We start from the raw sequence: 26449 nt of genomic DNA, 5'->3' as shown, positions 1-26449 counted from the left end.
CATATCAGAAAGTGACCCATATCTTCAGTATTTCATTTTTAAGTACAACCGAAGTAGAAACCAATAGTTTTGTCATATCTAAAGGATAACATCTACCCATGCTATATTTACTCAGGAAAACTTGGTTAATGTGTTTAATCTTTATATATCCACAAATATTATAATTATATATGAGCACTTATGAGAACTGTTGGTTTTGAGAATTTAGTAATATGAATTTCACTGGCTCCCTCTTCAGGATTGGCCCACAAACCTAGACAGGAAATGGACAGGGCTGAATACTGGATTTCATTAGATTTGTCATACTGTGCCCTTTGTTCTGCAAGGGTACCTGGTTACTTGAATGTTGGTACTCAGTAGCACTATGGAACAGAATAAACGCAAGGACAAAACAAAACACATTAGGAAAATAATAAGAAAACAACAACAACAACAACAAAAACCACAAAGCAATACCCCCCTCCCCATTCAACTGTGTCCTGATAACACTCTCACATTGTTTTTTCTTCTTTTTCTCTCTTTCCTTTTTTTTTTTTTGGTGTGTGTGGGGGAGGAAGGGAGGAGGTTAATTAGATTTACATGCAAAGCCAGATCATCATTTCAATCAACAATTGTTTGGTTTGGTTTTGCTACCTGAAACTCCTCTGCAAAGCAATCACAGCAGATGGAAGCTTCTTTAATCTCTTTCTGGTCTGGAAACCTTTCCAGTAGGCTTGAATCAAGCAAGCTGCTTTATGTAGTTTCTGAAATTATATACCAGAAATAATTTTGATACATCTTTAGAAAAGTCTTTTTGAGAAGGTTATCTCTTAAAATACTAGGCCAAGGAAACAGAGGGTGCAGGTAACATGAGGTTCATCAGGCCCAGAATGCCCAAGTATACTGTACTTTACTGTGCAGATACTAGGTATGTTAAAACTCAGGTAAGAGCTGCAACATATTCAAGATAGTCTGGTTAGCTCCAAATTTTCTCTCTGATCTCACTTCCCTCTCAAGGACTTCACAATTCTGCCTAATCTTTCATAATCTATTTTGAGTTAATGTCTTTTGTTTCATTGGTTTTGGTTTTTTGAAACTAAATTTTGTTAGGTAGCCCATACTGATCTAAAATTATGATCCTTCTGCCCCAAGCCTCTGAAGTACTGGGATTATAGATGAGTGCCATCATGCCCAGGGAGCTAACTTGTTAATGTTATTTAGTATTTTTTAAAGATTTATTTTTATTGTTTTTAAGTGTGTGTGTGTGCACACATGTACCCACCTGCAGAAACTAAAAGCTTCACATCCTCTTGGAACTAACTGGAAGTGCAGGCACTTGTGAGCCAGCCAACATGGGTGCTGACAACAGAACGCAGGTTCTTAGCAAGAATAATACACTCTTAGCTGCTGAGCCACTGCTACAGTCCAGTCCATTTAGAACTCAACAACTTGGTTAGGCTTAGGCTACATTAGCTATGCTGGGTATTCGTGGGTAGTTATGTAATTCTGTTTGCTGTTCTGAGTCTGTTCACCACATTTATAGTGTTGAAAATAGTCTATGAAAGCAAAATTCTTTTCATTTGCTCTTTTCCTTCCAAATTTCTCCTTTCATCCTTCACCTAAACTGGACTTCCTTTCCTTTTGGTTTAGGACTTTAGGTATATAATAATCTCATTTTCTTTCATTCTAAAAATATCTTTTATTATTTTAGACTCTATTTCCATATTTATTTTAAGGCCTCACCTGACAATCATAAAAGTGTATCTCTTTCTCCAGAAATTAAGTTATCTGGAGCCTTCATTTTATGTACATGTTGAGGAAGTATGATAAAATGAAACCTGTTACAGCTCAAACATAATTATTATTAACATATGAAAATATACTAATAAGTACATTTTCCTCTTTTATGAGAGAAAACATTATTTCCTATCAATGAATAAGAAAGTTCACCATAGGTGGCCTTATACAGATTGCTACAATTAGAGATTTTTTTTAATACAAATGAAGTTTAGCTTACAGATAAAGAGAAAATAGGGGATTTCATGAGACATTCTGAAAAATATTAACTTACTCAAACCTATAAATAGATATAAAAGGGAGACTGAAACTGTTTATGGATAGACTTAATGAACCAATGAAAATCTTAGAAGATTTCTATTGTTTAAAGATAATGTTTTGCTTAAAGTGCTAAGAGAAAGAAAGTGAGACATATTCAAGGAGAACCATGGTTCAATACAGTTAACAAATATCATACAAATTATTTTTTATAATACCTGTTCTTCTTCTTCCTGATAAATCTTAGGGGTTAAAAGATCAACAAGCTGTCTAAGTTCTCGACTAAATTCTGTCAGACTTTCCTGTTTGTTTAGCAGACTTCTAAGTCCTGAAATACAATAACAAAACAAAACAATTATCAACAAAGTAAGATTTTGTTATGTAGTAAATTAATAAAGTTAGTCTGGTTTAGATATGAATAAATATAACAAAATGATTAAGTATATGATTTTTCTTTTTCTCAAATTCTTTTATATTGAAGTCTTCACAATCTTCCTCTGTTCTAAGAATTTTTATATTTCTCACTTGTGAGATATGAATGCAAAAATGTCTAAATAATCTACTTTTTAAAAGGACAGTAGGCTCACAGCGTTAAGTCAGAGAAGAGAGAGTTTGTTTCCTTGTCAACACAAACACCTTAAAAAAACATTCTTAAGATAAATTATTATAAGCACATACTCTATGTATGCCTAAGTTGTGGAAAAACTTAAGCAGGTTACTATTAGTCACTATTAATTAGAGACAATTTTTATTAAACAGTTTTTATTACACTAACATCTATAATTTGAAGCCAAGAGGTTTCTGAGCAAATACAGAAGTGCTAAAATGCTAGGATAATGCATTTGAATTCCCAAATAATACAGATGTCATAAAAGGTACAACATAACCTTTGTATCCAAAGCATGTTGAAATTACGTATGATATAATAAATATAAATAAGCAAGTAAAATAGTGTACATCTGGGGCTACCATCACATGGATTTTTGCATGCCTTATGTATTCTTTAAGATCCAAGTTCTAAGCACCACTTACAATTGAAAAATATCTTGGTAAACCTGAGTAAATTCTTCTGCTACAATTTTATCCTCCAAAGAAATGGAGAGGAATTAAGGTAAAATTAACCTTTTTTGTTGTTTCTGTTCTTTTACTGGGCGGTGGAAGTGAGACAGGGTCTCACTACACAGCTCTGGCTATCCTGGCACAACACTATGTAGACCAGGCTGGACTCAAACTCACAAAGATCTGCCTGCCTCTGCCTCCAAAGAGCTGGGATTAAAGGCATGTGCCACCACACTAAGCATGGACATTCACATTTCTGTAGAAATCTAGTTGCAGTATGGAAGAAATATGCCTAGCATAAAAACAACTAGAGGTCTATTAATGGTGCTAACTGTATCTCTTTTCTTACAATACAGAAAATAATTAAAATAGCTATATTAATGACAGATCTAAGGAAAGCTGCTAAAATGTCTTTTGAATCATCAAGAATGACTAAAGTCTATTTTAAATGATTAGTAATTAAGCATTTTTTAAAACCCTATTTTAGGCTTCTCATAATATTTCCTATAAGCCCACACCTGTTTGTTTATATCCCCCATTTTTATTCATTATTAGCCAGATAGAGCCAAGTAATTGTGGTAATGATACTTGCTTTTTTGCCCAATGCTGTAATGCTAGTAAATTTACTAGCTGGTTACTCGCATGCCTCGCTGGGTGCCTGTGCCCGTTGATGCCCTCACGCTATGACTCTCTTCAGACAGAAAAGGGATCCTGGAATTACAGCTGCCATTGTTACTGCCATCTCATTGGCGGCTGTTGGAGCTACCACCACAGTATTAGTCATACTGGGCAGACTGCTCAGACCCTGAATAACCTTTTAGCCAATGTAGCTCATGCCTTAGATGTACAAAAAGGAATTAATGCTCAACTAAAAGGAGGTTTGATGGTGTTCAATCAGAGGATTGACCTCGTACAGGAGCAAATTGATACCCTATGGCAAATCGCTCAACTTGGCTGTCAATGAAAGTATGCTGGACTTTGAGTCACTAGCATACAACATGAGAATTTTCCCTGTGCTGCAAATCTGTCTAAACAATTGTCGAGCTATATTTTAGGTAATTGGACTGGAGAATTCAATACTACGATGGAGTAGCTGAGAGTGGCCATTGTCATGGTAAATTCTACCAGAGTGGACGCAGGACTAGCCACAGGATTATCATCATGGATTGCTGCAGCCATGAATCATCTGAAGGAATGGGCGGGCATGGGAGCGTTAGCAGGCCTTCTGGTGTTGGTCACCTTGGTTTGCCTGTGGTATATATGCAAGATTAGAGTCTCACAACAGTGTAATGCAGCCATGACCATTCAGGCCTTTACAGCCATTGAAGCAGGACAGTCTCCCCAAGCATGGTTGGCTACCATAAAAAGCCAAAATGTTACGCTCAGGATGCGAGGCTAAGCACTGCACTCAGGGTCAGCCGCTTTGGACCCAGAGAAGAACATGTCTGATTGCATGCGGGTTGATGCCCCAGGTCCCACCTCTGAGAAAAAGGTATCAGACGGGTCTGATGCTCTTTGGGTGGATGACACCTAAATGAACATCAGTACAAAGTCCCAATTTATTTCTAATATCAGAGATCAGACCTCTACTCTTGCCTGATGCGTCCAAAACAAAAAGGGGGAACTGTAGAGAGCTGCGTAATGCCGCGCCTTAAAGATGGAGCTGGATTCCGCCTTCCACCTTCCCGATGGTGAGTGCTCTCTGTCACAAACAACTCCACATTTGGCTAAGGCTGAGGATCTGGCTTGCTTCCATGTATGTGGACCTATCTGCATTGCCCACGTGGCATGCTGAGGTTGGCTACCCAGAGGCTATTTAAAGTGGGCTGGCTTTACCCAGGGTCAGATGATTGTTCAAGGTTCCTGAATAAACTGCATTGAAAAAAAAAAAAAAAAAAAGATACCTGATAAAACAGGATCAGATGAATGGGGAGGAGGTCACCCCTATCAGTGGACTTGGAAAGGGGCACAGTGGAGATGAGGGAGGGAGGGAGGGAGGGACTGGGAGGGAATGAGGGATCGGGACACGGCTGGGATACAGAGTTAATAAAATGTAACTGATAAGAAAAAAATAAAATTCAAAAAAAAAATTCTACATATTTTACATAATTTACATATTCTACATAATTAAAAGTCCTACATATTTTAAAAATCCCATGAAGCATACGATATTAAGCATAATTAATGAATTAGAAACCCATATTTACTATACTAAATATAAATATATTGGTTAACAAAGAAACAAGATAAAGCTAACATATTATTTTGGCTGATAGTTGGGAAAAAACCCAAGTCTTGAGTAAATGACCTAATTTTTCCATGCCTCTTATTCTGTAATTGTAAGTAAGGATAAAAATATCCAATATACCAGCTGGGCACAGTGGTGTGTTCCTTTAATCCTAGCACTCAGGCAGGCAGAAAGATATGAGTTAAAGGCCAGCCTAAGTCCAGGACAGCCAAGGCTACACAGAGAAAGCCTGTCTAGAAACAAAACAAAACAATACAAAACAAAACAAAAAGCCAACAACAGAATATCCAATATACCAAAGGAATGTTATGAAAATTAAATACTCTTAGAATCAGTAAGTGTTCAATTAAATGAACATTCTCAAACAAGATGGTAGTTAACAATGAGTTCATTTATTCTCAAGGTTTATAACTTTTTAATCAATGTGTTTGAGTTTAGATATAAGAAATATATAATATATACATATTCTTTTTTTGAATAAAGGCAGTGAAAAGGGATTAATTATTAACTGATAATAATGCACAGTTCTATTTTCTTCTTTAGAATAAGTTCTGATAAGGTCACAGACATCTTTGGTCATTATTTTATTACACTATTTGGAATATTCAATATGAACATTTTTTGTCAGAGAAGAAATAAACACATTATAACCCCTTTAACAAAATATGCATGCTATCTGTTGACCATACAGTGACATTTTTTGGAATGGCATATGTTGTAACAGATATGTCTGCACAGTTCAGCTCCTAACTTTTCAAAATACAAGAATACATTTTTGTCTTTGAGAATACCAAGAAAAAAATATGTACATCCTACCTTTGTAGCAGGCACTTAGTCTCAGTAAAATCAAAATTTCCTGATGGGATTCAGCTAGCACTAGCAGAAGCTTTGTGGCAGTACTTCTTATGACTGGACTAGGAGTTGACAGAAGCTTGAAAAGAATTTCATCTAAAATAGAATGCAGGGTTTTTGCTTCTACTTTGAGTAAATCACCACTAAGAGGACAGAAAAAAAAGTTCAAATCGTTAAATCGTACATGGTTATCACAAATTTAGAATAAAAGGTTTATAAGTTTATAAGTTAAATGCCTGATCAATGAAGATAGTCACTTTTTAAAAGTATATAACTTGGTTCTTAGAATTTAAACTATAATATATTAAATCAACTAATATTTCTGATTTTCTACTGTGGTCAGGGAACCACATTAGGTCCAACAGAAAATACAAAGTAGATGAAGCTCCCTTCTTTCCTCTCAGAGAAACCTGTTACCAAATTGAATAAAACAACAGAACAAAACAACAAAAAAACTACAAGATTAACCAAGTACTTCAAAAACTTCAAGGTGACAAATCACAAGACTGCAATAAGATTTGACACTTAAATGATATACAAGACCATGTGCTTAATCTATAAAGAACATTTTATTTTCTTTGGCATTTTTTAATTATCATTTTGTTTTGTTTTGTGTGGGCTTTTGTCTTATTGGTCCCTTTGCTGGTTTGTTCTAATGTTCATTTCTGTGTTTTAGTGGGGTTTTATATTCTTGATTTTTTTTTTAAAGACAGAAAAACAACAAAGTTTGGTGAGTTGGGAGAGGTGGGGAAGAGGAACTGGGAAAACAGAAAAAAACTTGATCAAGTCAGACAGGTAGTGGTGGTGCACAGCATTAATCCTAGCTCTTGGGCTGCAGAGGCAGATAAATCTCTGAGTTCGAGGCCAACCTAATCTGCAGAGTGAGTTCCAGGACAGCCAGAACTACACAGAGAAACATGTTGTGAGGGGAGGGGGGAATTGGAACTTATTTCTTAGGCTTCGAACCCGGGACAAATGGCTGAGGTGCCTATTTAACATATCAAAATAGATGCTGTCTGCCACATTCTCACTGTATCCTTTAGGAGCAACCTATTACTGCTGGCATACTGTGACCCCCTATCCTAGACTACTCTAGCCCAGATGGCTGGGCTTCCCTTCCTTATGTAATACAAACCATTTTGGTTACCAGACTTTGTGTCTACTCTCTGGGCCTTCTGGCTGCTGCACCTGGTTCCCTTCTCTCCCTTCTCTTTCCCTCTCCCCTTCTCCTTACATGGCTGGGGCTTATGTCCACTCTGGACTCTCCCAGATGTGCTTCCCTCTAGCTATGCTCTTCCACATATCTATAACAAATTTTCTGTTCCACCATACATAGGAGCAGTTCATTCCTTTACTTTTTTATTTTTTTCATTCAATATTGTATGACAAATTTGGAAAACAAAGTGTTAAAAAACAACTTGTCTATACCATCTAACTTGTTGAGTTTACAAGCCTAAGCTGTTCACATTGTACCTCTGTGATTTTTAAATGACAGTAAATGTTATACTTCTAAATGTTTACATTAGTTGCTGGCAGCTGAATTTCCATCCTGACCACTTTAATGTAGGTTCATTTCGTTCACCTTTTCAGCTTATGGTTTCATTTTTTTATTGTTTTCATGGACTTTATTGATATTGATTAATTCTTTCATATTTTTCTTTCTTTGTCTTAGAGTTTAGTTTTCCCTTCTGTTTCTAGTTTACATAAAGCAGAATTAATGTCATAATTTGAGATTTTCTTTCCCAATATACATATCAGTAATATAAAATTTCTCCAAAGTACTGTTTGAATTATGATGTACCCAGAAATTCTCATCTGTTATTTTTATATCCATTTATTTAAAAATAATTTCTATTTTTTCTTTCAATTTCTTCTTTGTCTTATAAAGTTATCTAGATATGTATTATTTATTACATATCTTCGTATCTTATCTATATATTATTTATTACATATCTTACATTTATTTTGGGACTTGTCAGAAATCTGCTCATTTTTTTTAAATTAATTAGTTTATTCACTTGTATAGCAGCTGTAGATCCCTCTCATTCCCTCCCCATCCTACCCTCCCTCCCTCATCTCCTCCCATGACCCTTTACAAGTCCACAGATAGGGGAGATCCTCCTCCCCTTCCCTCTGACCCTAGCCTATCAGGTCTCATCAGGACTGGCTGCACTGTCTTCCTCAGTGGCCTGGTAAGGCTGCTCCCCACTCAGGGAGAGGTGATCAAAGAGCCAGCCAGTGAGTTCCTGTCAGAGACAGTCCCTGTTACCCTTACTAGGCTACCCACTGGGAGACTGAACTACCATGAGATACATCTGTGCAGGGGTTCTAAGTTTTCTCCATGCATGGTCCTTAGTAGAGAGTATCAGTCTCAGAAAAAGAGCTCTGTGCCCAGATTTCTTGGTTCTGTTGCTCTCCTTGTGGAGCTCCTGTCCTCTCCAGGTCTTTCTATTTCCCCCTTCTTTCATAAGATTCCCTGCACTCTGCCCAAAGTCTGGCTATGAGTCTCAGCATCTGCATTAATACCCTGCTGGGTAGAGTCTTTCAGAGGTCCTCTGTGATAGGCTCCTGTCCTGTTCCCTGTTTTCTCCCCCTTCCGATGTCCATTTCATTTGCCTGAGTGTGGATTGATCATCTTACCCAAGGTCCTCCTTCTTGTACAGCTTCCTTAGTCATATGGATTTTATTATGTTTGTCCTATATTATATGTCTAATGTCCACTTCTAAGTAAGAACATACCATGTCTGTCTTTCTGCTTCTGGGTTACCTTACTCAAGATGACCTTTTCTAGTTCCCACCATTTGCCTGCAAATTTTGTGATTTCCCTGTTTTAATTTACCTTTTCAGCTTATGGTTTATGAGTAATATTCCATTGTGTAAATGTACCACAATTTCTGTATCCATTCCTCCATTGAGGGGCATCTGGGTTGTTTGCAGACTCTGGCTATTACGAATAAAGCTGCTACAAACATGGTTGAGCAAATATGCTCGTTGTATAATTGAGCATGTTTTGGATATAGGCCTAGCAGTGGTGTAGATAGATCTTGAGGTAGCACTATTCCTAATTGTCTGAGAAAAGCACCAGATTGATTTCCAAAGTCGTTGGACAAATTTACATTCCCTCCAGCAATGGAGGAGGGTTCCCCTTTCTCCACATCCTCTCCAGCATTTACTGTCACTTGAGTTTTTGATCTTAGCTATTCTGATGGGTGTAAGGTGAAATCTCAGGGTTGTTTCAATTTGCCTTTCCCTTATCATTAAGGAATTTGATATTTCTTTAAGCTTTTTTTCTGCCATTCGATATTTCTCTATTGAGAATTCTCTGTTTAGCTCTGTACCCCATTTTTTAATTGGATTACTTGATTGGCTGCTGTTTAATTTCTTGAGTTCTTTATATATTCTGGATATTAGCCCTCTGTCAGATGCTTTCCCAATCTGTAGGATGCCATTTTGTTCTGACAGTGTCCTTTGCTTTACAGAAGCTTTTCAGTTTCATGACGTCCCATTTATTGTTGATCTTAGAGCCTATGCTGTTGGTATTCTGTTCAGGAAGTTATTTCCTATGCCATTGAGTTCAAGGCTCTTCCCCACTTTTAATGTTGAGGTCTTTGATCCACCTGGACTTTAGTTTTGAGCAGGGTGATAAATATGGATTTATTTGCATTTTTCTATATGTACATCCAGTTAAACCAGCACCATTTTTTGAAGATGCTATCTTTTTTCCATTGTATGGTTTTGGCTTCTTTGTCAAAAATCAAGTAGCTGTAGGTGTGTGGGTTTATTTCTGGGTCTTCTATTCGATTTCATAGATCCATCATTATGTTTCTATACCAGTACCATGCATTTTTTTACTACTATTGTTCAGTAGTACAGCTTGAGATCAGGGATGGCAGTACCTTCAGAAAATCTGTTGTTTTAGCAATTCTGGGTTTTTTGTTTTTCTATATGAAGTTGAGAATTGTTCTTTCAAGGTCTGTAAAGAATTGTGTTGGTGGCTGGAGAGCTGGCTCAGAGGTTAAAAGCACTGACTGCTCTTCCAAAGGTCCTGAGTTCAATTCCTAGCAACCACATAATGTCTCACAGCCATCTATAACAGGATCTGATGCTGCCTTCTGGCATGCAGGCAGAATACTAGGTACATAATAAATAAATAAAATCTTTAAAAAAAGAATTGTGATGGTATTTTGATATGAATTTCATTGAATCTATTGATTGTTCTTGGCAGGATGGCCATTTTCACTGTTAATCCTACCAATCTATGAACATGGGAGATCTTTCCATCTTCTGTTATCTTCTTCAATTTCTTTCTTCAGAGACTTGAAGATTTTTTCAAATAGGTCTTTCACATCCTTGGTTAGAGTCACACCAAGGTACTTTATGTTATTAGTCCCTATTGTGAAGGGTGAAGTTTCCCTAATTTCTTTCTCAGCCCTTTTGTCTTTCGTATACAGGAGGAATTCTGATTTTTTTTTTTTTTTTTTTTATATCCAGCCACTTTGCTGAAGGTGTTTATCAGCTGAAGGAGTTCTCTGGTTGAATTTTTGGGGTCACTCATGTATACTATCATATCATCTACAAGTAGTGATACTTTGACTTCTTCCTTTCCAATTTGTATCCCCTTGATCTCCCTTAGTTGACTTACTGTTCTAGCTAGGACTTCAAGCACTATGTTGAAGAGATAAGGAGAGAGTGGGCAGCCTTGCCTTCTCCCTGATTTCAGCAAAATTGATTTTAGTTTCTCTCCGTTTAGTTTGACATTGGCTTTAGGCTTGCTGTATATTGTCTTTACTATGTTTAGGCATGTGCCTCATATCCCTGATCTCTCCAAGGCTTTAAACATGAATGGGTGTTGGATTTTTGTCAAATGCTTTTTCAGCATCTAAGGAGATGATCATGTGGTTTTTCTCCTTCAGTTTATTTATATGGTGGATTACACTGATGGATTTCCGTATAATGAACCACCCCTGCATGCCCTGGATGAAGCCTACTTGCTCATGGTGGATGATATCTTTTATGTGTTCTTGGATTCGGTTTGCAAGTATTGTATTGAGTATTTCTGCATCAATGTTCATAAGAGAGATTGGTCTGAAGTTCTTTTTATTTTGTTGGATCTTTGTGTGGTTTAAGTATCAAGGTAACTCTGGCTTCATAGAATGAGACTGGTAATGTTCCTTCTGTTTCTATTTTGTGGAACAGTTTGAAGAGATTTGGAGTTAGCTCTTCTTTGAAGGTCAGGTAGAATTCTGAGCTGAAACCATCTGGTCATACGCTTTTTTGGGGGGAGACTTTTATAGAAATAGACTGTTTCCATTTCCTTGGGGTGGGGGTATAGGACTATTTAATCTATTTACCTGATCTTGATTTAATTTGGTAAGTGGAATCTATCAAGAAAATTGTCTATTTCATTTAGATTTTCAAATTTTGTGGCATACAGACCTAATGATTGTTTGGCTTTCCTCAGTATCTGTTGTTATGTCCCCCTTTTCGTTTCTGATTTTGCTGATTTGAATAGTTTCTCTCTGCCTTTTAGTTAGTTTTGCTAAGGGTTTTTCTATCTTGTTCATTTTCTCTAAGAACCAGCTCTTGGTGTCATTGAGTCTTTAAAGTATGGTTATGTTTCTCATTCATTTATTTCAGCTCTGAGTTTATTTCCAATTATCTACTCCTTTTGGGTGTGTCTGCTAGGGCTTTATGGTGTGCTGTTAAGTTGCTTGTATGAGAGGTCTCAAACTTCTTTCTGGAGGCACTTAGTGCTATGAACTTTCCTCTTAAGCTCTGCTTTCATTGTGTCCCATGAGTTTGGGTAAATTGTGCCTTCATTTTCATTGAATTTTAGGAAGTCTCTAATTTTTTTTTTCATTTCTTCCCTGACCAAGCTGTCATTGAGAGTTGTTTAGTTTCCGTGTGTGTAAGCTTTTTGTTATTTCTGTTGTTGTTGAGGTCTAGTTTTAGGCCATTGTGGTCTGATAGGATACAAGGGATTATTTTGATCTTCTTGTATCTGTTGAGGTTTGCTTTGTGTCTGACTATATGGTCTATTTTGGAGAAGGTTCCGTGAGGTGCTGAAAAGAAGGTATACTCTTTTACGTTTGGGTGAAAAGTTCTGTAGGCATCTGTTATGTCCATTTGAGTTAGGATCGTTATTTCCCTATTTAGCTTTTGTCTAGATGATATGCCCCTTGGTGAGAGTGGAGTGTTGAAATCTCCCATTATTAAGGTGTTGGGAACAATGTGTGATTTAAGCGTTAATAATGTTTCATTTACAAATGCAGGTGCTCTTGTATTTGGGGCACAGATATTCAGGATTGTGATGTTTTCCTGGTAGATTTTTCCTTTGATGAGAACGTAGTGCCCCTCCTCATCTTTTTTGATTAATTTTGGTTGAAAGTCTATTGTATTAGTTGTTAGGATAGCTACCCCAGCTTGTTTTCTGGATCCGTTTGCCTGAAAAATAATTTTCTAGCCCTTTACTCTAAGGTAGTGTTGGTTGGATGAAACAGAATGTTGGATCCTATTTCTGCAACCATTCTGTTAGCCTGTGTCTTTTTATTGGAGAGTTGAGTCCGTTCATGTTGAAAGATAACAGTGACCAATGAATGTTAGTTCCTTTTACTGTGGAGTTGGATGTGACTGTATGTTTATGTGCTTGTTTTCTTTTAATTTTTTTTGTATGAAAGTTATCTATATCCTGGTTCTCTTGGGTTTAATTGATTTTACTGGATTGGAGTTTTTCTTCCAATATCTTCTGTAGGACTTGGTTGCTGTGTAGATATTGTTTAAGTTTGGGTTTGTCATGGAATATTTTGTTTTCTCCATCTATGTTGATTGAAAGGTTTGCTGGGTATTCATGTCTGTGTTGGCATCTGTGGTCTCTTAAGAGTCTATGACATCTGCCCAGGCCCTTCTGGCTTTCATAGTTTGTGTTGAGAAGTCCGGTGTGATTCTGAGAGGTCTACCTTTATATGTTACTTGGCCCTTTTCCCTTGCTGCTGTTAGCATTTTTTTCTTCTGTAGATTTAGTGTTTTGACTATTATGTGACATGAGGAGTTTCTTTTCTGTTCTAATCATGTGGTGTTCTAAAGGCCTCTTGTATGTTTATGGACATCTCTTTAGGTTGGAAAATTTTTCTTCTATAATTTTCCGGAAAATCTTTTCTGGACTTTGGAGCCTGGAATCTTCTTTTTCGTCTATTCCTATTATTCTTAGATTTCAGCTTTTCATGGCATCCTTAATCTCTTGAATGTTTTCTGTTTGGAACTTTTCCCGATTTTACTTTTTGAGAAATGTATCAACTTCTGCAATTGTATCTTCGGCGCCTGAGATTCTCTCTTCCATCTCTTATATTCTCTTGGTGAGGATTACCTTTGTGGTTCCTGATCTTTTCTCTAAGTTCTCCAGTTTCCAGTGTTTTCTCTGTTTGTTTTTTTCTTTATTGATTCTAATTCTGTTTTCAAGTCTTGCACCATTTCCTTCACCTGTTTGAAAGTGGATTTCTGTCTTTCCATGATGGCCTCTTTTTTTGTTCCTTTCCTTTACTTGTGCCTGTATTTGTTTGGCTGTATTTGCCCATATTTCTAAGACCTTTATTTATTTCCCCTCTATATGACTCTATTTGTGCCTCTATTTGTTTGGGTCTACTTGCCTATATTTCTTTGAGAGCTTTGTTTCCTCTTTATGTGCCTCTAATAACTGGATAAGCATAGATTTGAGATCATTTTTCTGTGTTTCCAGTGAATTAGCATATCCATTGATATTTGGAGTTGCTGGTAAAGCCATGATGTCCTGATTTTTGTTGGATGTGTTCTTACACTGACCTCTAGCCATCTGCTTATCAGTAGTCTTCGCTGTTTGTTCTTGGAGACTTCAGACTGGGTCCGTCTGTCTCTGCTATCTGGAGTATTCTTCAGAAAGATGGAGAGGTCCACTGATTTGAGAGTGGATGTTGGTGTTTCAGCTGTAGCTAAGGGAGGAAGGTCGCAGGTGTATGTACACAAATGTGTGCATAGGAGTGTGCCCAGAAGGACAGGGTGCTAGAGCATGTAGATGCCTGGAATGTGGCGCTTAAGCGCAGGAGGGGGAGCGGGTGCTGGTGCTGCGCACAGGTGCAATGGGTATGCGCAGGTGCCCTGAATACTTCAGTAGCCTACAGGCCTGTCGTAGTGTCCTTCTGGTATTCATATGTCTGAGCTCCAAGAATTGTTTGCCTGGACTCCACTGAACTCCATAGAACAGGGACTTCAATGTTGAGAATCTGTCCCAAGTATTCCTATGTTGCCACAGTGGTGGTGTGGGTGGGAGGGATTCGATGTCTGGTTGCTAGTGTAGAGGGACCCTGGATATGGGGCTTTTCACACACTCACTTGAAGGTGCACTCACTCACTAGCATGCCTAACTGAAAAGCACAGGTGTTCCCCCTGTTCTCTATTCTTAGATTTGGGCCCACGGGGCAAATCAGAGTGTAGGAGATCTGTCAACTCAGTGGCATCCACTATCTGCCAGGCAGGAACACTGGTATATGGGGGTAGCCACCACTGCCATCTCAGTCACTGAACATGGAGGCTCCTGCTTGGGCTAGCCACCACTCCACCTCTGCAGACCGGGGAAGCCGGTTCAGCTACCAGTTGGGAGGCCCATGCAGCCGCCTGCCTCTGCTGTCTCAGTCACCAAGCTCATGATTGGCATAATCACTACTAGCTATGGCGAGCAGGGAGGCCCATGCTTGGGGCTAGAGGAAATGCAGAGGGACTGACTATTCGCCACTCTCAGTACCCAGTGACATCCATGGGTGACCTGGATCCAAACAGTACCAGCTCACAGGTTGTCCTCTCTCACCCAGGAAGCCTCAATGTCGATGTTCTGGCTTTAGGTCCCCCTCCACTCACCAATTTCAATTTCGGAGTTTCGGATCCCATGTCTCTCAGATACATTGCGGGCTGGTTGCCGCCATCTTGGACCTAGCAATCTACTCATTTTTACTCATTGCTCATTATAACTCATTTCCAACCTGATTCTATTTATAGCACAATTTTCTGTTACTTGAATCCTTATTGAGTTTATTGAGAGTTGTTTAAAGGCACTGGTATGTCTCTTAAAAATGTTCCACGTTAAAAGAAATGGGTAGCTTTTTACATATATGAACTGATTGGTACTCTACTGGCATTTTTAAAGAGAACCCTTTGCAGATCTCTGATACAGATCTCCTTTTTTCAGTATTCTGACTTATGAAATTTGGTCATCTTGCCTTCCTAGATTCTGAGCTTTATTTTTTTAACTCAAGCTTTCCTGCTACACCACATCCTAAAAACGTAGTACTAATTCAGGGCAACTGTGAAGATTTTTCTATAATTTAGATTGTGAATGTTCTTCAAAGGCTCATGTATAAAATCTTGGTCTCATGAAAGGAGCTATTTGGAACTGTTGGAATGTTTAAGGGGTGGGAGGTACTGAAAGGTCTGTTGATTCCTTTTTTTCTTTCACTTCCTGGCTAGAAGGTGAATAGCTTTGCCCTTCTACCTGTTCTCACTGTGATATGCTAGCTTACTACAGGCTCAAAACCAGAGGACTAATTACCATGTACTTATTGGAGGTTCTAAAAATCGTGAGCCAAAGTAAACCTTTTCTTTTTATAAATCTGTTATTGCAGCTATTTTGTTACAATGACAGGAAGCTAATTACCCCAAACTTACTTATTCTATTTCCCCCACTCTGGGCTTTCATTCATACAATGAGTCATGTTCAATTTATTGATAATTGATCCTTCATGATTTGTTTGTTTCTTTTCCCCTAATGGTCCAGTAAATTCATTCCTCTAATTCTATTCTAATCAAAATTAGAAATAAAGGTCTAGTGATTTTAATTAAAAATTTTATTCCCTATTACCATTGCCATGATTTTACTACTATGTTTGAATTCCTATGGTTTCTTCCTCACTTTTTTCTTTTTGTCTATTGGTTAACAAATTTAGGATATTTATAACATCTAAGCCAAGTGTGGCACCACTAGGATACTTCCCTAGTCTTCCAATTGTTTTCTTTATCTAGAGTGTTGTCCTCATCTTCTCTTTATTAGTTATCAGAGTACTAAAACTGAAATGTAAACATATCATATTCATATACTTAAAAAAAATCTGCAATGGTTCCCATTGCCTACAGGGTATGATTGTTTTCTTAACATAGCATATCAATTTTTCATAACATAAGTCTTTTTAAAATTTGCTGGCTACACCTGATACTGAACTTTAAATCCCAGCAAGATGAATTTTCCCTGCCTTTCACTCTCAGCATAATGCTTCTTTCTTATATCTGACTTTTGCTTATGTTGTTATCTCTGCCTGGAAATACTGTTTTCTCCTCATCTTCCCTAGGCAACTTATCTTCAAAGTTTCATCTCAGGTTTACTCAGTTTGAGTTAGAAACAACTTTTAATACTTGTGGATAACTTTAACATTGCAAATTAATATATAAAAACATAACTGTCTCAATACTCAACTATCATAAGATTTTATCTGAATAAACACTGTACATACTATGAGAAACAGTCACTGTGGCACAAGGTAGTCGATGAGAAACTCATACTCGAGTGAAATAATAGATAATTTCAGTAACTATATTCTTTCTGCTTTGACCTCAAGAATTATCTAGTACTTCTTTTATGCTATTTTTGCATATACCATTGCATTTAATTTGCTGCTCATTAAATGGCTGAGTAAACATTTTTTACTGTGGTTCTAATTATTTTTCTTTAGGTATCATACCAATTTTATTTCTAAGCCTGAGCTTTCTCTAGAGCTCTGAGATACCAATTTGATAACAAATTTCTAATTTTTGTAGTATTTAGTATACTAATGTTTTTTAAAAGTCAATCACAAGAGAATTTAAATTTCAGGTACATGTTATATGTAGTAGATTTTGAAAAATTTTAATAAAATTAGTAATGCTTCAGATTAAAAATTGTGCAAATTAAGTCACCTGTTGATCTGTAGTATATTCTGTAGCAGAGTCATGACTGTAGCTCCTATTTGAACACTGTCAGTTTGCAGTAAGTGTAAGAAATGATCACTCTGCAGTACTAAAAGAACAGAGAGAAAAAGAAATGTTAAAGATTCTATAATAACCTAAGAGGATATTTGTGAGATGCTGTAAAACAGATGCTACTCTTTCATGCCTTTTTCATTTATTAGCTAGAATACTTCCATATACTAAAAATTTTTCCTTGATGTATAAGGCAGAATAAAAGCTGGATTCAGATTCATTTTACAGTTTAAAAACAATGCCTTCTCTAGCTGGCTTCAACAAAACATTTTGTATGTTTAAATTTATTGCAGTTATTTTTGTTATTATAGCTCAACTTTTCTTTATTTGGCTATTAGAAGCCTCTTAAGCTAAAATAAAAGATTCTCTCTTTATCCGCTGAGCCATTTCACCCATCTTAGTAGAAGCCTCATTATGTTGGCTTCTGAGTCCTTTTAATCCTGATAAATTTCAATTGTTTCATTTACACCTGGTATTTTTGTACACACTTTCTATTCCAGGGTTAGAGATCAGTAAATTCTTCATAGGTGCAAAAACATTATTAAAAAACATTTCAATGTATGCATTTGTTTTTTTTCGCTCATTAATTTTATAAACATTTAACAAACTTTTAATAATTATATAATGGTTTCCTATTAACCTTAGACACAGTATCATTTTTATTATAATACTTTTCAAAATGGAATATGGTATTTTTTTTAAATTATTCAAGTATTCTTTTTCTCCTTTATATAAAGTCTAAGTACTTTATATTTTTTGGTTAAACAGTCTTTAAATTGGTAATTTGGAACAACAGCTAACACATAATAATAAACAGATAATTCTTTAAATAAAAAATATTTAGGCATTCACTTAGCAATATGAATAGAACTACCAAAAGTACTAGTTACATTAATTGGAAGTAGTTGCCTTTAGAAAATAGAAAATGGTATGCATTACAGATCCAAGAAATGTGTTTTTTATACTTAAAGAACTCTGTGACTTTGCATGCATGAATGATTCTGAAAGGAAAAAGTAGAATTACAGATTCAAATGTGACTACCTGGAAAAAAAAAGCAATGGTGTTGTGTTATGTAATGTGAAACTGTATTTACTCTGTACATGGGGATTTTTCAAGAAATCTAAAGCTAAAGCTAAATTCATAATACTACAATTTTAAAAATTACTTTCCTAAACTGTTCAAATTATTAATCAATACCTCAGATTTACTAAATAGAAAAGTTAAGGAGAAAGTTATATTTCTGCAAAAGTTCCTTTAATTTGGCATTTGTATGGTCAATGCTGTATGATTATTAGTTATATTAAACAGTTTTTTCTTACCATTCTGTATGAGTTGAATATGACCTCCCAATAGCCAGAAGAGAGAATCAGTCACAATTTGAAAAAAATGTAGTAATTTATCTTTCTCTTCACCCTTAATACAAACGACAAAACCAATTTACTTTTCCATAATATACCTTACATAAATAAAGAACAAGAAAAGACCTCCCTTAGAGTAGTCAGCCAACTTGTAAAATACATGAACTTCTATGCTTTGTTTCTTCATTTGTAAAACCTGTGGTTGCAGTATATGAATTCTGTACTATTTATAGTAATTACCCAGACAAAACAAAACAAAGTAAGTATCCTAAGACTTAGAGATGGAAATACTAGAACTTCTTAAAGCTTGATCTGCATCAAAATGACTTATGAAAATTTTAAACTACCCCTCTGCACATATCCAAATACACAAAGTCTCAATTTCCAAAGCTAAAGTCTGGACATCTGTGTCTTCACAAAGTTTGGTGAGTGACTTCATTATGCAGCCAGAGTAAAAACCATGGTAATATGAAAATGTAAGCATATAAGGCATTATTAATAGAACTTTTCAGTTCCAGTTTCTACTCTAAGGCTCTATGAGAGCAGCGAGCATGCTTTTTACTCCCCATAACTCGCTGTCTATAATTCTGATGTATCAAAAATATTCCATTAATACATACTAAGAAAATAAACAAAAAAGGCCAGTTCTCAAAAGAATACATACAAATGGCTTACGGGCTTAAAAAAATGTTCAATAGTAATAATCATCAGGAAAGGGGAATAAAAATCCCAGTTGGCCAAATGGCCATTATTAAAAAGACAAAAGTAACAATTACTAAAGAGGATATAAAAAAGGAAATATAAATTTGTTACAATTATATAATGCCATTTGGTAGTTCAACAGCATTTATAAGCAGTAATTACATTACTGGATTTATATCTAAAAGAAATGAAATTATTATCAAGACATTTGTATTCATATTTATTACAGGACTATTTACAATAGTAAAAAACACTAATAACCTAAGTAACTATTGGCCAGTGAATGCATAAATAATGGAATACTTTTCAGGCATAAAAAGGATGAATTTCTGCCATTTGCAACACCATGAAAGGAAGTGAAGGTCAGTAAGTGAGGTAGGCTAGGGCATAGTCACTACTGTATGAATTCATTCACATGCAGAATCTAAAACAAGGTAATCTCATAGAAGTGTAGACTAGAAAACTGGTTACCAGAGGCTGGGGATAATAAAAGAAGAAAGATGAGGAAAAGTTTACCAATGGGTATTTTGTAATATTTAGAGATAATCTGAGGTATTCTATGGTACATGGGATGATTATATGTCAAGCATAAACTTTTACTTTAAAAAGGAGCAATTTTATCTTGAATATTAAAGAAATTAACAAATAGTTGTCTCATTATTATATAAACTAATTCTGCTGAAATAGCTGAAAGCTCATATAGTTTCTAACAACTCCTAATTAGCCATTAAGAAAATTATAGACTGAAGTGGCTCAAGCCCATGGTCTTAGCACTTGGAAAACTGATTCAGTAGGACTCCTAAGTCTCAGAACAGCCTGGGCTACTCGGTGAATTCAGTGACAAACAATACAAGACATATATACTTACATATATGACATAATCATAAACGTTATGTGTGTAGGAAAAAACAGAATTTGCCAATTGAGATAGGAAGATGGCTTTTCCCCCCATTTGTTTTTTCCCATGTTTCTCCTGGAGTGGTGCCTTACTACAAGCAATGCTGAACTTACAATTCTCCTGATTGCTGGAATAGAGATGTGCATCACTATACCCTGCATAAAAGGCGGCTTTTTGTAAGTGAAATATTTCCTAACCATGAGTCAGGAATTTAAAAAAACAAAACAAAACAAAATCTTATTGGGCATAGTAGCACAAGCCTTTGCTCTTAGAGCTCAGAAGGTAGGGCAGGCAGATTTCTGTGAATTTGAGGCCAGTCTGGTCTATATAGAATTCCAGGTCAGCCAGGATTACAGTAAAACCCTGCCCCTAAAATCAAAACAAACAAACAAAATAATAAATGAAGGTAAGAAGTATTTGGTATTCAAATTAGAATCTGAGTTCTCTGTCTTGCAATTCTGGCCTAGTTTAATGCAACTGGTTGAAAAAGAATTGAAAATGAAGAAATTCTTAACTTCTGACCCTATTCCTACCTTGAGGGTTAGGACTGAGGACTAAGCACAAATACACTTAAGGCTTGAATGTGAGGGCAGGGAGACAATTTGGAGGACAATCGCTTAAGGTTTATGAATCAGCTGACCAAGCTGTTATGAATCAGCAGATTATCTCTATCCTGGGGCCCTTTAATAGAGTGCTGAGGAAAAATGTGCACCACAGATGAGAAACTGATAAGTTAGTTATATAACTAACTAGTTATCCGCAAGAATGGAAGCAGAAGCTGCCAATGCTATCCAAGAGATAAAAGACATGACTCCACTTTTACAGGCAACAGTGCTAAGTAAATTCCTAATGATTTCTCATTAGGCAGGCTTCTCTGTTTATACAGCATACAGTGGAAACTACATGTTCCACATTATGAAATATGTATACAGTATAGATCTAACAGGCTTGCACACTTAAAAGTGGCACAACACAAGGTCTTCAAAAAATTGCTTTTCTTGTGATGAAAAGGTCTTATCACAAATTCAAAAAAAAGTACAGCATTTGCTGCTGTCCCAAAGTATGATCACAGAGTTTATCAGTCTGATGTGGCACTTCTTTGCAGAAAGTGGACTAGAGGCAGAACACTCTTCGATACTAGAATATTGCTTTCTGTAGACAAGGCATGGATTTTGCCTACAGCTCCCTAATCTCAAGAAGGTACTTGATAAGGCAAAGAATCATTTTCTCCATTCTCCTCTCCTTTACTCTTCTCCCTTTTCTGCTCCTATTCCCTCTCTCTCCCCCCTCTCTTTTCTCTTTGTATATAAACACTGCATAAAATATAGTTATCAAAATATGACATAGTCCCCTTAAAGTATGTACTACTTTATGTGTCAAGTAAAAAATAAAAGCTATGGTCTAGCAAGCCTTAGGTGTGAGAAATTAAAAGTATAAAACAGCTACCTGTTAACAGTCTGGAAAGAAGTGAGGTCATGGATATAAGTATATATGGGTGTTGCTCAAAATTAAGTGGTAAGACAGACTCTTCAAAAATCATACAGTATTCTTTAGCTAGCATTTACATAGATTAAGTTCTTGGTTGCAAGTTTTTTGGATAAAGATATTTAAATTCACTACTCTAAGTTTTATGTTCAGCCAGATACAACATATTTGAAAAATTACAGGGGACAACTTAAGAAGGGCTAGGTATGGTATACATCCTTGTGATCCCAGTCAAAAGGCTGAGGCAGGACTGAGACTCTGAGACCTGCAAAGATATACAATGAATGTAAAACTAGCCTGGGTTATTTAGGAAAGCTTATTTCAGGAGAAAAAAAAAAAAAGAATGAAAATTTTTTGGCAATACAACACTGAAAACCTGCCTTAGTTGCATTGATGAAACATGTTTGCAATCGTCTCCCCAAGACAAGAAAATTTTCGGCAGCTGATGGAAGTAATTCCTTGTAAAATTCCTCTCCATCTTCTCCTGGTTCTAAGCCCACACAGCAATGGCTAAAATGAGAATACAAGTTTGTGTTAATAATGAATATCAATTGAATATTCAAACTTCCATAAGCATTGTGCCTTAATAAGAATCTTAAGTGGCATTCTTTTGTTAACAAGACAATTAAAAACTTACTGGAAAAGTTCTATTTTCTAGAAAACTAATCTGTGATATGGACCTTGTTTGCATTTAGTTCTAGGGTTCACACATTCTAAAAACAAATATGCTGACTCTTTGTCATTCAGGCCTTTACAGCCATTGAAGCAGGACATTCGCCCCAAGCATGGTTGGATACCATAAAAAGCTAAAATGTTAAGCTCAGGATGCGAGGCTAAGCACTGCACTCAGGGTCAGCCACTTTGGACCCAGAGAAGAGCATGTCTGATTGCATGCGGGTTGATACCCCAGGTCCCGCCTCTGAGAAAAAGGTATCAGACGGGTCTGATGCTCTTTGGGTGGATGACACCTAAATGAACATCAGTACAAAGTCCCAATTTATTTCTAATATCAGAGATCAGACCTCTACTCTTGCCTGATGCGTCCAAAACAAAAAGGGGGAACTGTAGAGAGCTGCGGAATGCTGTGCCTTAAAGATGGAGCTGGTTTCCACCTTCCACCTTCCCGATGGTGAGTGCTCTCTGTCACGAACAATTCCACATTTGGCTAAGGCTGAGGATCTGGCTTGCTTCCATGTATGTGGACCTATCTGCATTGCCCACGTGGCACGCCTGGGTTGGCTACCCAGAGGCTATTTAAGCTGTGGGCTGGCTTTCCCCAGGGTCAGATGATTGTTTAAGGTTCCTGAATAAACTGCATTGAAAAAAAAAAAAAAGAACTGAAAGATATGCCTAGGTGAAGGTGAATGCCTTTGATCCCAGCACCCTGGAAAGCAGAAATAGGAAGATCCGAGTTCAAAGCCAGCCTGGTTTACATAGTTTCAGGTCACCCAAGTTTATATACAGTGAGACCCTGTCTCAAAAAAACAAAAATACAGAAGGGGAAGGGAGAGAAAAAAGTAGGGGAGGGCGGAAGAAAAAAAGAGCGAGCATGAAATACACTGGATTTACAATAAAGAAAAATGAGAGAAGTGAATTGGCTACAATCATCCTAAAGCCAAAGAATACTTCAACTGCTTATAATTCATGTTAATTTCTGTTAGCTGATGTATTTTAGAAATCTAATAGCTAAAAAGACTTAGGATGAGGCTAATCCTCAAGGAACAAAGATAAAAAAAAAAAAAGCAAACACTTTAGTTTCATACCAATTCTTCTTTCCAAAACACTGCTTTCTTAAGATCCACAAATTATATGCCTGTCTATTCCTTGTATCAGAAGGGAAAACAGTAAAAGCATTATCCTACCTATAGTAGGAATATTTTATAATACACAGTTAAAAAGAAAAAGCCCTTTTTGGCAGTATATCTTCTTTAAATTACACATTAAAGCTAACCCTTAAAGTGAGTTGAGTATTTTCAGAAGTATCAATAATAAAAATACTAATATAATAGTTTTACAAAAATAAAAAACAAACTTTCAACCCAAAAGTAGGTAGTAGTATAAGTAAGCACTATTATCTAAATCTTTTCAGCAAAATGTGTACACAGTGAAAAACAATTACAAACTGAGCATGCAGAAAACCTAACTGGCTAATGCTTGCTATCAAGATTTTATTTCTTTTTAGTTTAAATTTAATTACTCAGCATGTCTATATGACAGACAGCATTAATAAAAGAAATTATATTCAACCAATATTGTCATGAGCTAGCATATCTGATCAAAACTAAAATATAAGCACTTACTTATGTTTAATCACTATTGAAAATAAAATAATATTAAATGTTGAAAATTAAAACATAAAAGAGTATTACATAAATTTGTTAACTTTTTTGTAACTGTATACTTTGAATTAGGCCTGTATGTAATAACAAAATAGACTTAAGCAGTTTAGAAAGTTAGGATCTAAGTCAGAATATTTAAGTATGAAAGGTATCTCTCCTGTGAGGATAGTTTATTTAAAATCAAACAGGATGGGGCTAGGGAGATTGCTCGGTTACTTAAGAGCACTTGCTGCTCTTAAAAAATACAAGAGCTCAAATTCCAGATATCCACAGGCCTCTGTGGGTACCTATATTCATGTGCACATACCCGTACACAGACACCCACATATAGACATAATTAAAAAATAAATTTCTTAAAATCAAATGGGAATGTAAGATTACCTCAGACACTGAGAACACTATCATTTAGCATCTTCTTTTAAAAAAATAATTTTGATCTTTTAATTTTTAACACAGCAGTAGAAAAGTAAATGCTGCTTCTAAATTTCATGACAAGATTTGGGCTACCTGATAAATATACAGTTTAAAAAGCTATATCACTACAAAGTGACTGAAGTGTCTATATTTAGTCTTTTATAGTACTTTGCTATACACTTTCATTTTGGCTCCTAATTCACTGCATTTGTAGCAAGTGTCATGGCTATTCAATTCTCTACCATTAGTTTTTCAAGTACAGAGTTGTTAATTCGTTCTTCAAATATTTCTGAGTTAATAAAGAATATATTAGCTAATTGGGACTCAAGTGATAAACAAAAAAAACATGATTATTGTTCAAAGAAATATTAAGACAATCAATTACAACTGGAGTTACAACAATAGCATAATACAATGTGAAAGAAAAGTACAACCAAACATACCATGAGATTCCAGTTATTAGAATGACAAATAAAAAACATTACTGAAAATTAGAACAAACTAACCTATTTGCTTCATTTTACCTTAGTATCTGTGTAAGCTGGGAAATTGTAGCCCAACCACCCTGGATTCGAGAACAATCTTGACTGAGAACTAATAGACAATACTGAATGAGATCATAACAATAAATATCTTGTTTGACTTTCTTCAACTCTGAGCTTCCCAAAGGGGTGTTGTTTATTATTTCTAAGGAAAAAGAAAATGAGATAGACTTATTTTTGTTCAACATATCTAAAAGATAATTGTATTTATATACTATGATCATTAAAAATATGGCAAAAAGAAAAATGCTATTCCACACTGTTAAGATTTCTCTAAACAAATCAGAACACTAACACTGTATCATGATAGAACCAATACTTACTTAATGTCTTTCCTAACTATAAAAGTATTTTCTTACCTTTTAACTTCAACAATATAACAGGAACATTTTGTTCAGGACTTTTTGCTACTTCAGCAGCTAAAGACAAGATCCTTGGGTCTGTACCTGTTGGCTTCATTTTTCTCTACCACCTATGTTTAAACAGTTTAAAAAAAAAGTCAAACGTACTAAGAATCAGAAATTGTATTAGCATTACATTCACTCCCTATACAATAATTCTAAAACAGAATTCATATAGGAGAAACAGATTATATAAGAGTTGATATGGAAGTCTTAATAAAGCTATTTCGTCAGAGGTCATCTTACAAGGTTGGCCCCTGGCTAGTATCCAGAATGTGGATTTGAGGAGGATTTTTATTGTTCTATTATAAGCCTGGGTCACTGTACCTAAACTGTTTTAAAAATAATGATTTGTGGCAAACATATGCTTTCCTTTTAGAGTCTGAGAATTCTGAGATATGCTTTGTCTGAATTTCAATACTTAGTGAAATACCTGAGGCCAAGTAATTTACAAAGAGTTATATGACTCACAATCCTAGAAGTTCAAGGAACTTATGTTAGGGCACTGGCTTAGCTCTGGTGAGAGCTGTCTTGGCTTTGTCATATGACAGACAGTATCAAAGCATGAGTGGAAGATATCATATACCACAAGATACCCAAGAAAGACTAAGGAGGAGTATTACTTTTTTATAATAGTCTTCTCTTAAGGACTATAAAAATTACAAAAATTTTATCAATTCTTTTAAAGATGGTCAACCCAATGTTTCCCAAGAGGCCTCCCCTCTTTATGGCATTTATCATTCATTGCCATAAAGGACCAATTTTTCAACACAAACCAATAAAAGTTCTGGTCACTGGGAATCTAATAAGCTTCCCTAGTAGAAGACACTTCACAGATGCGGTCACTACTATTCTGCTTGAGAAATTATGTCTGTTCCATAATTCCACTGGGAGAGGATCTTGGAAGACTGTGCCTGGTTTCCTCTGGATATACCCTATATGACTTTCCCTTTTGATGACTTTAATATCTTCATTATAAATTATAGTGGCAACTAAGGCAATATATGTGCTGAGTTCTGTGAGCTCTTCTCCCTAATCACTGAATGTGGAGATGGTTTGGAAAGCTCCAACATAGTAGGCCTCAA

At 36.0% G+C, this 26449-nt stretch overlaps 1 protein-coding gene across 1 annotated transcript in view; it reads right to left on the bottom strand.

The window, feature by feature from the left end:
• The window catches only part of Iqcb1 (IQ motif containing B1), a 46591-nt gene that overhangs the window by 17934 nt on the left and 2208 nt on the right, over positions 1 to 26449 (bottom strand). The window contains exons 3-10 of the mRNA XM_060370345.1: positions 25323 to 25435; positions 24946 to 25108; positions 22049 to 22178; positions 18545 to 18638; positions 17162 to 17261; positions 6158 to 6336; positions 2253 to 2362; positions 634 to 743 (exon numbers count right to left, since the gene is read on the bottom strand). Coding sequence (XP_060226328.1) covers positions 634 to 743; positions 2253 to 2362; positions 6158 to 6336; positions 17162 to 17261; positions 18545 to 18638; positions 22049 to 22178; positions 24946 to 25108; positions 25323 to 25422 — 986 coding nt within the window. The 5' untranslated portion in view covers positions 25423 to 25435. The remainder of the gene's footprint in view (positions 1 to 633; positions 744 to 2252; positions 2363 to 6157; positions 6337 to 17161; positions 17262 to 18544; positions 18639 to 22048; positions 22179 to 24945; positions 25109 to 25322; positions 25436 to 26449) is intronic.

This window comes from Meriones unguiculatus, chromosome 17, assembly GCF_030254825.1.
Source record: "Meriones unguiculatus strain TT.TT164.6M chromosome 17, Bangor_MerUng_6.1, whole genome shotgun sequence".
NCBI classification, from domain to species: domain Eukaryota; kingdom Metazoa; phylum Chordata; class Mammalia; order Rodentia; family Muridae; genus Meriones; species Meriones unguiculatus.
The sequence above is the reverse complement of the archived record's forward strand: the minus strand, read 5'-3'. Positions and strand labels throughout refer to the sequence as shown.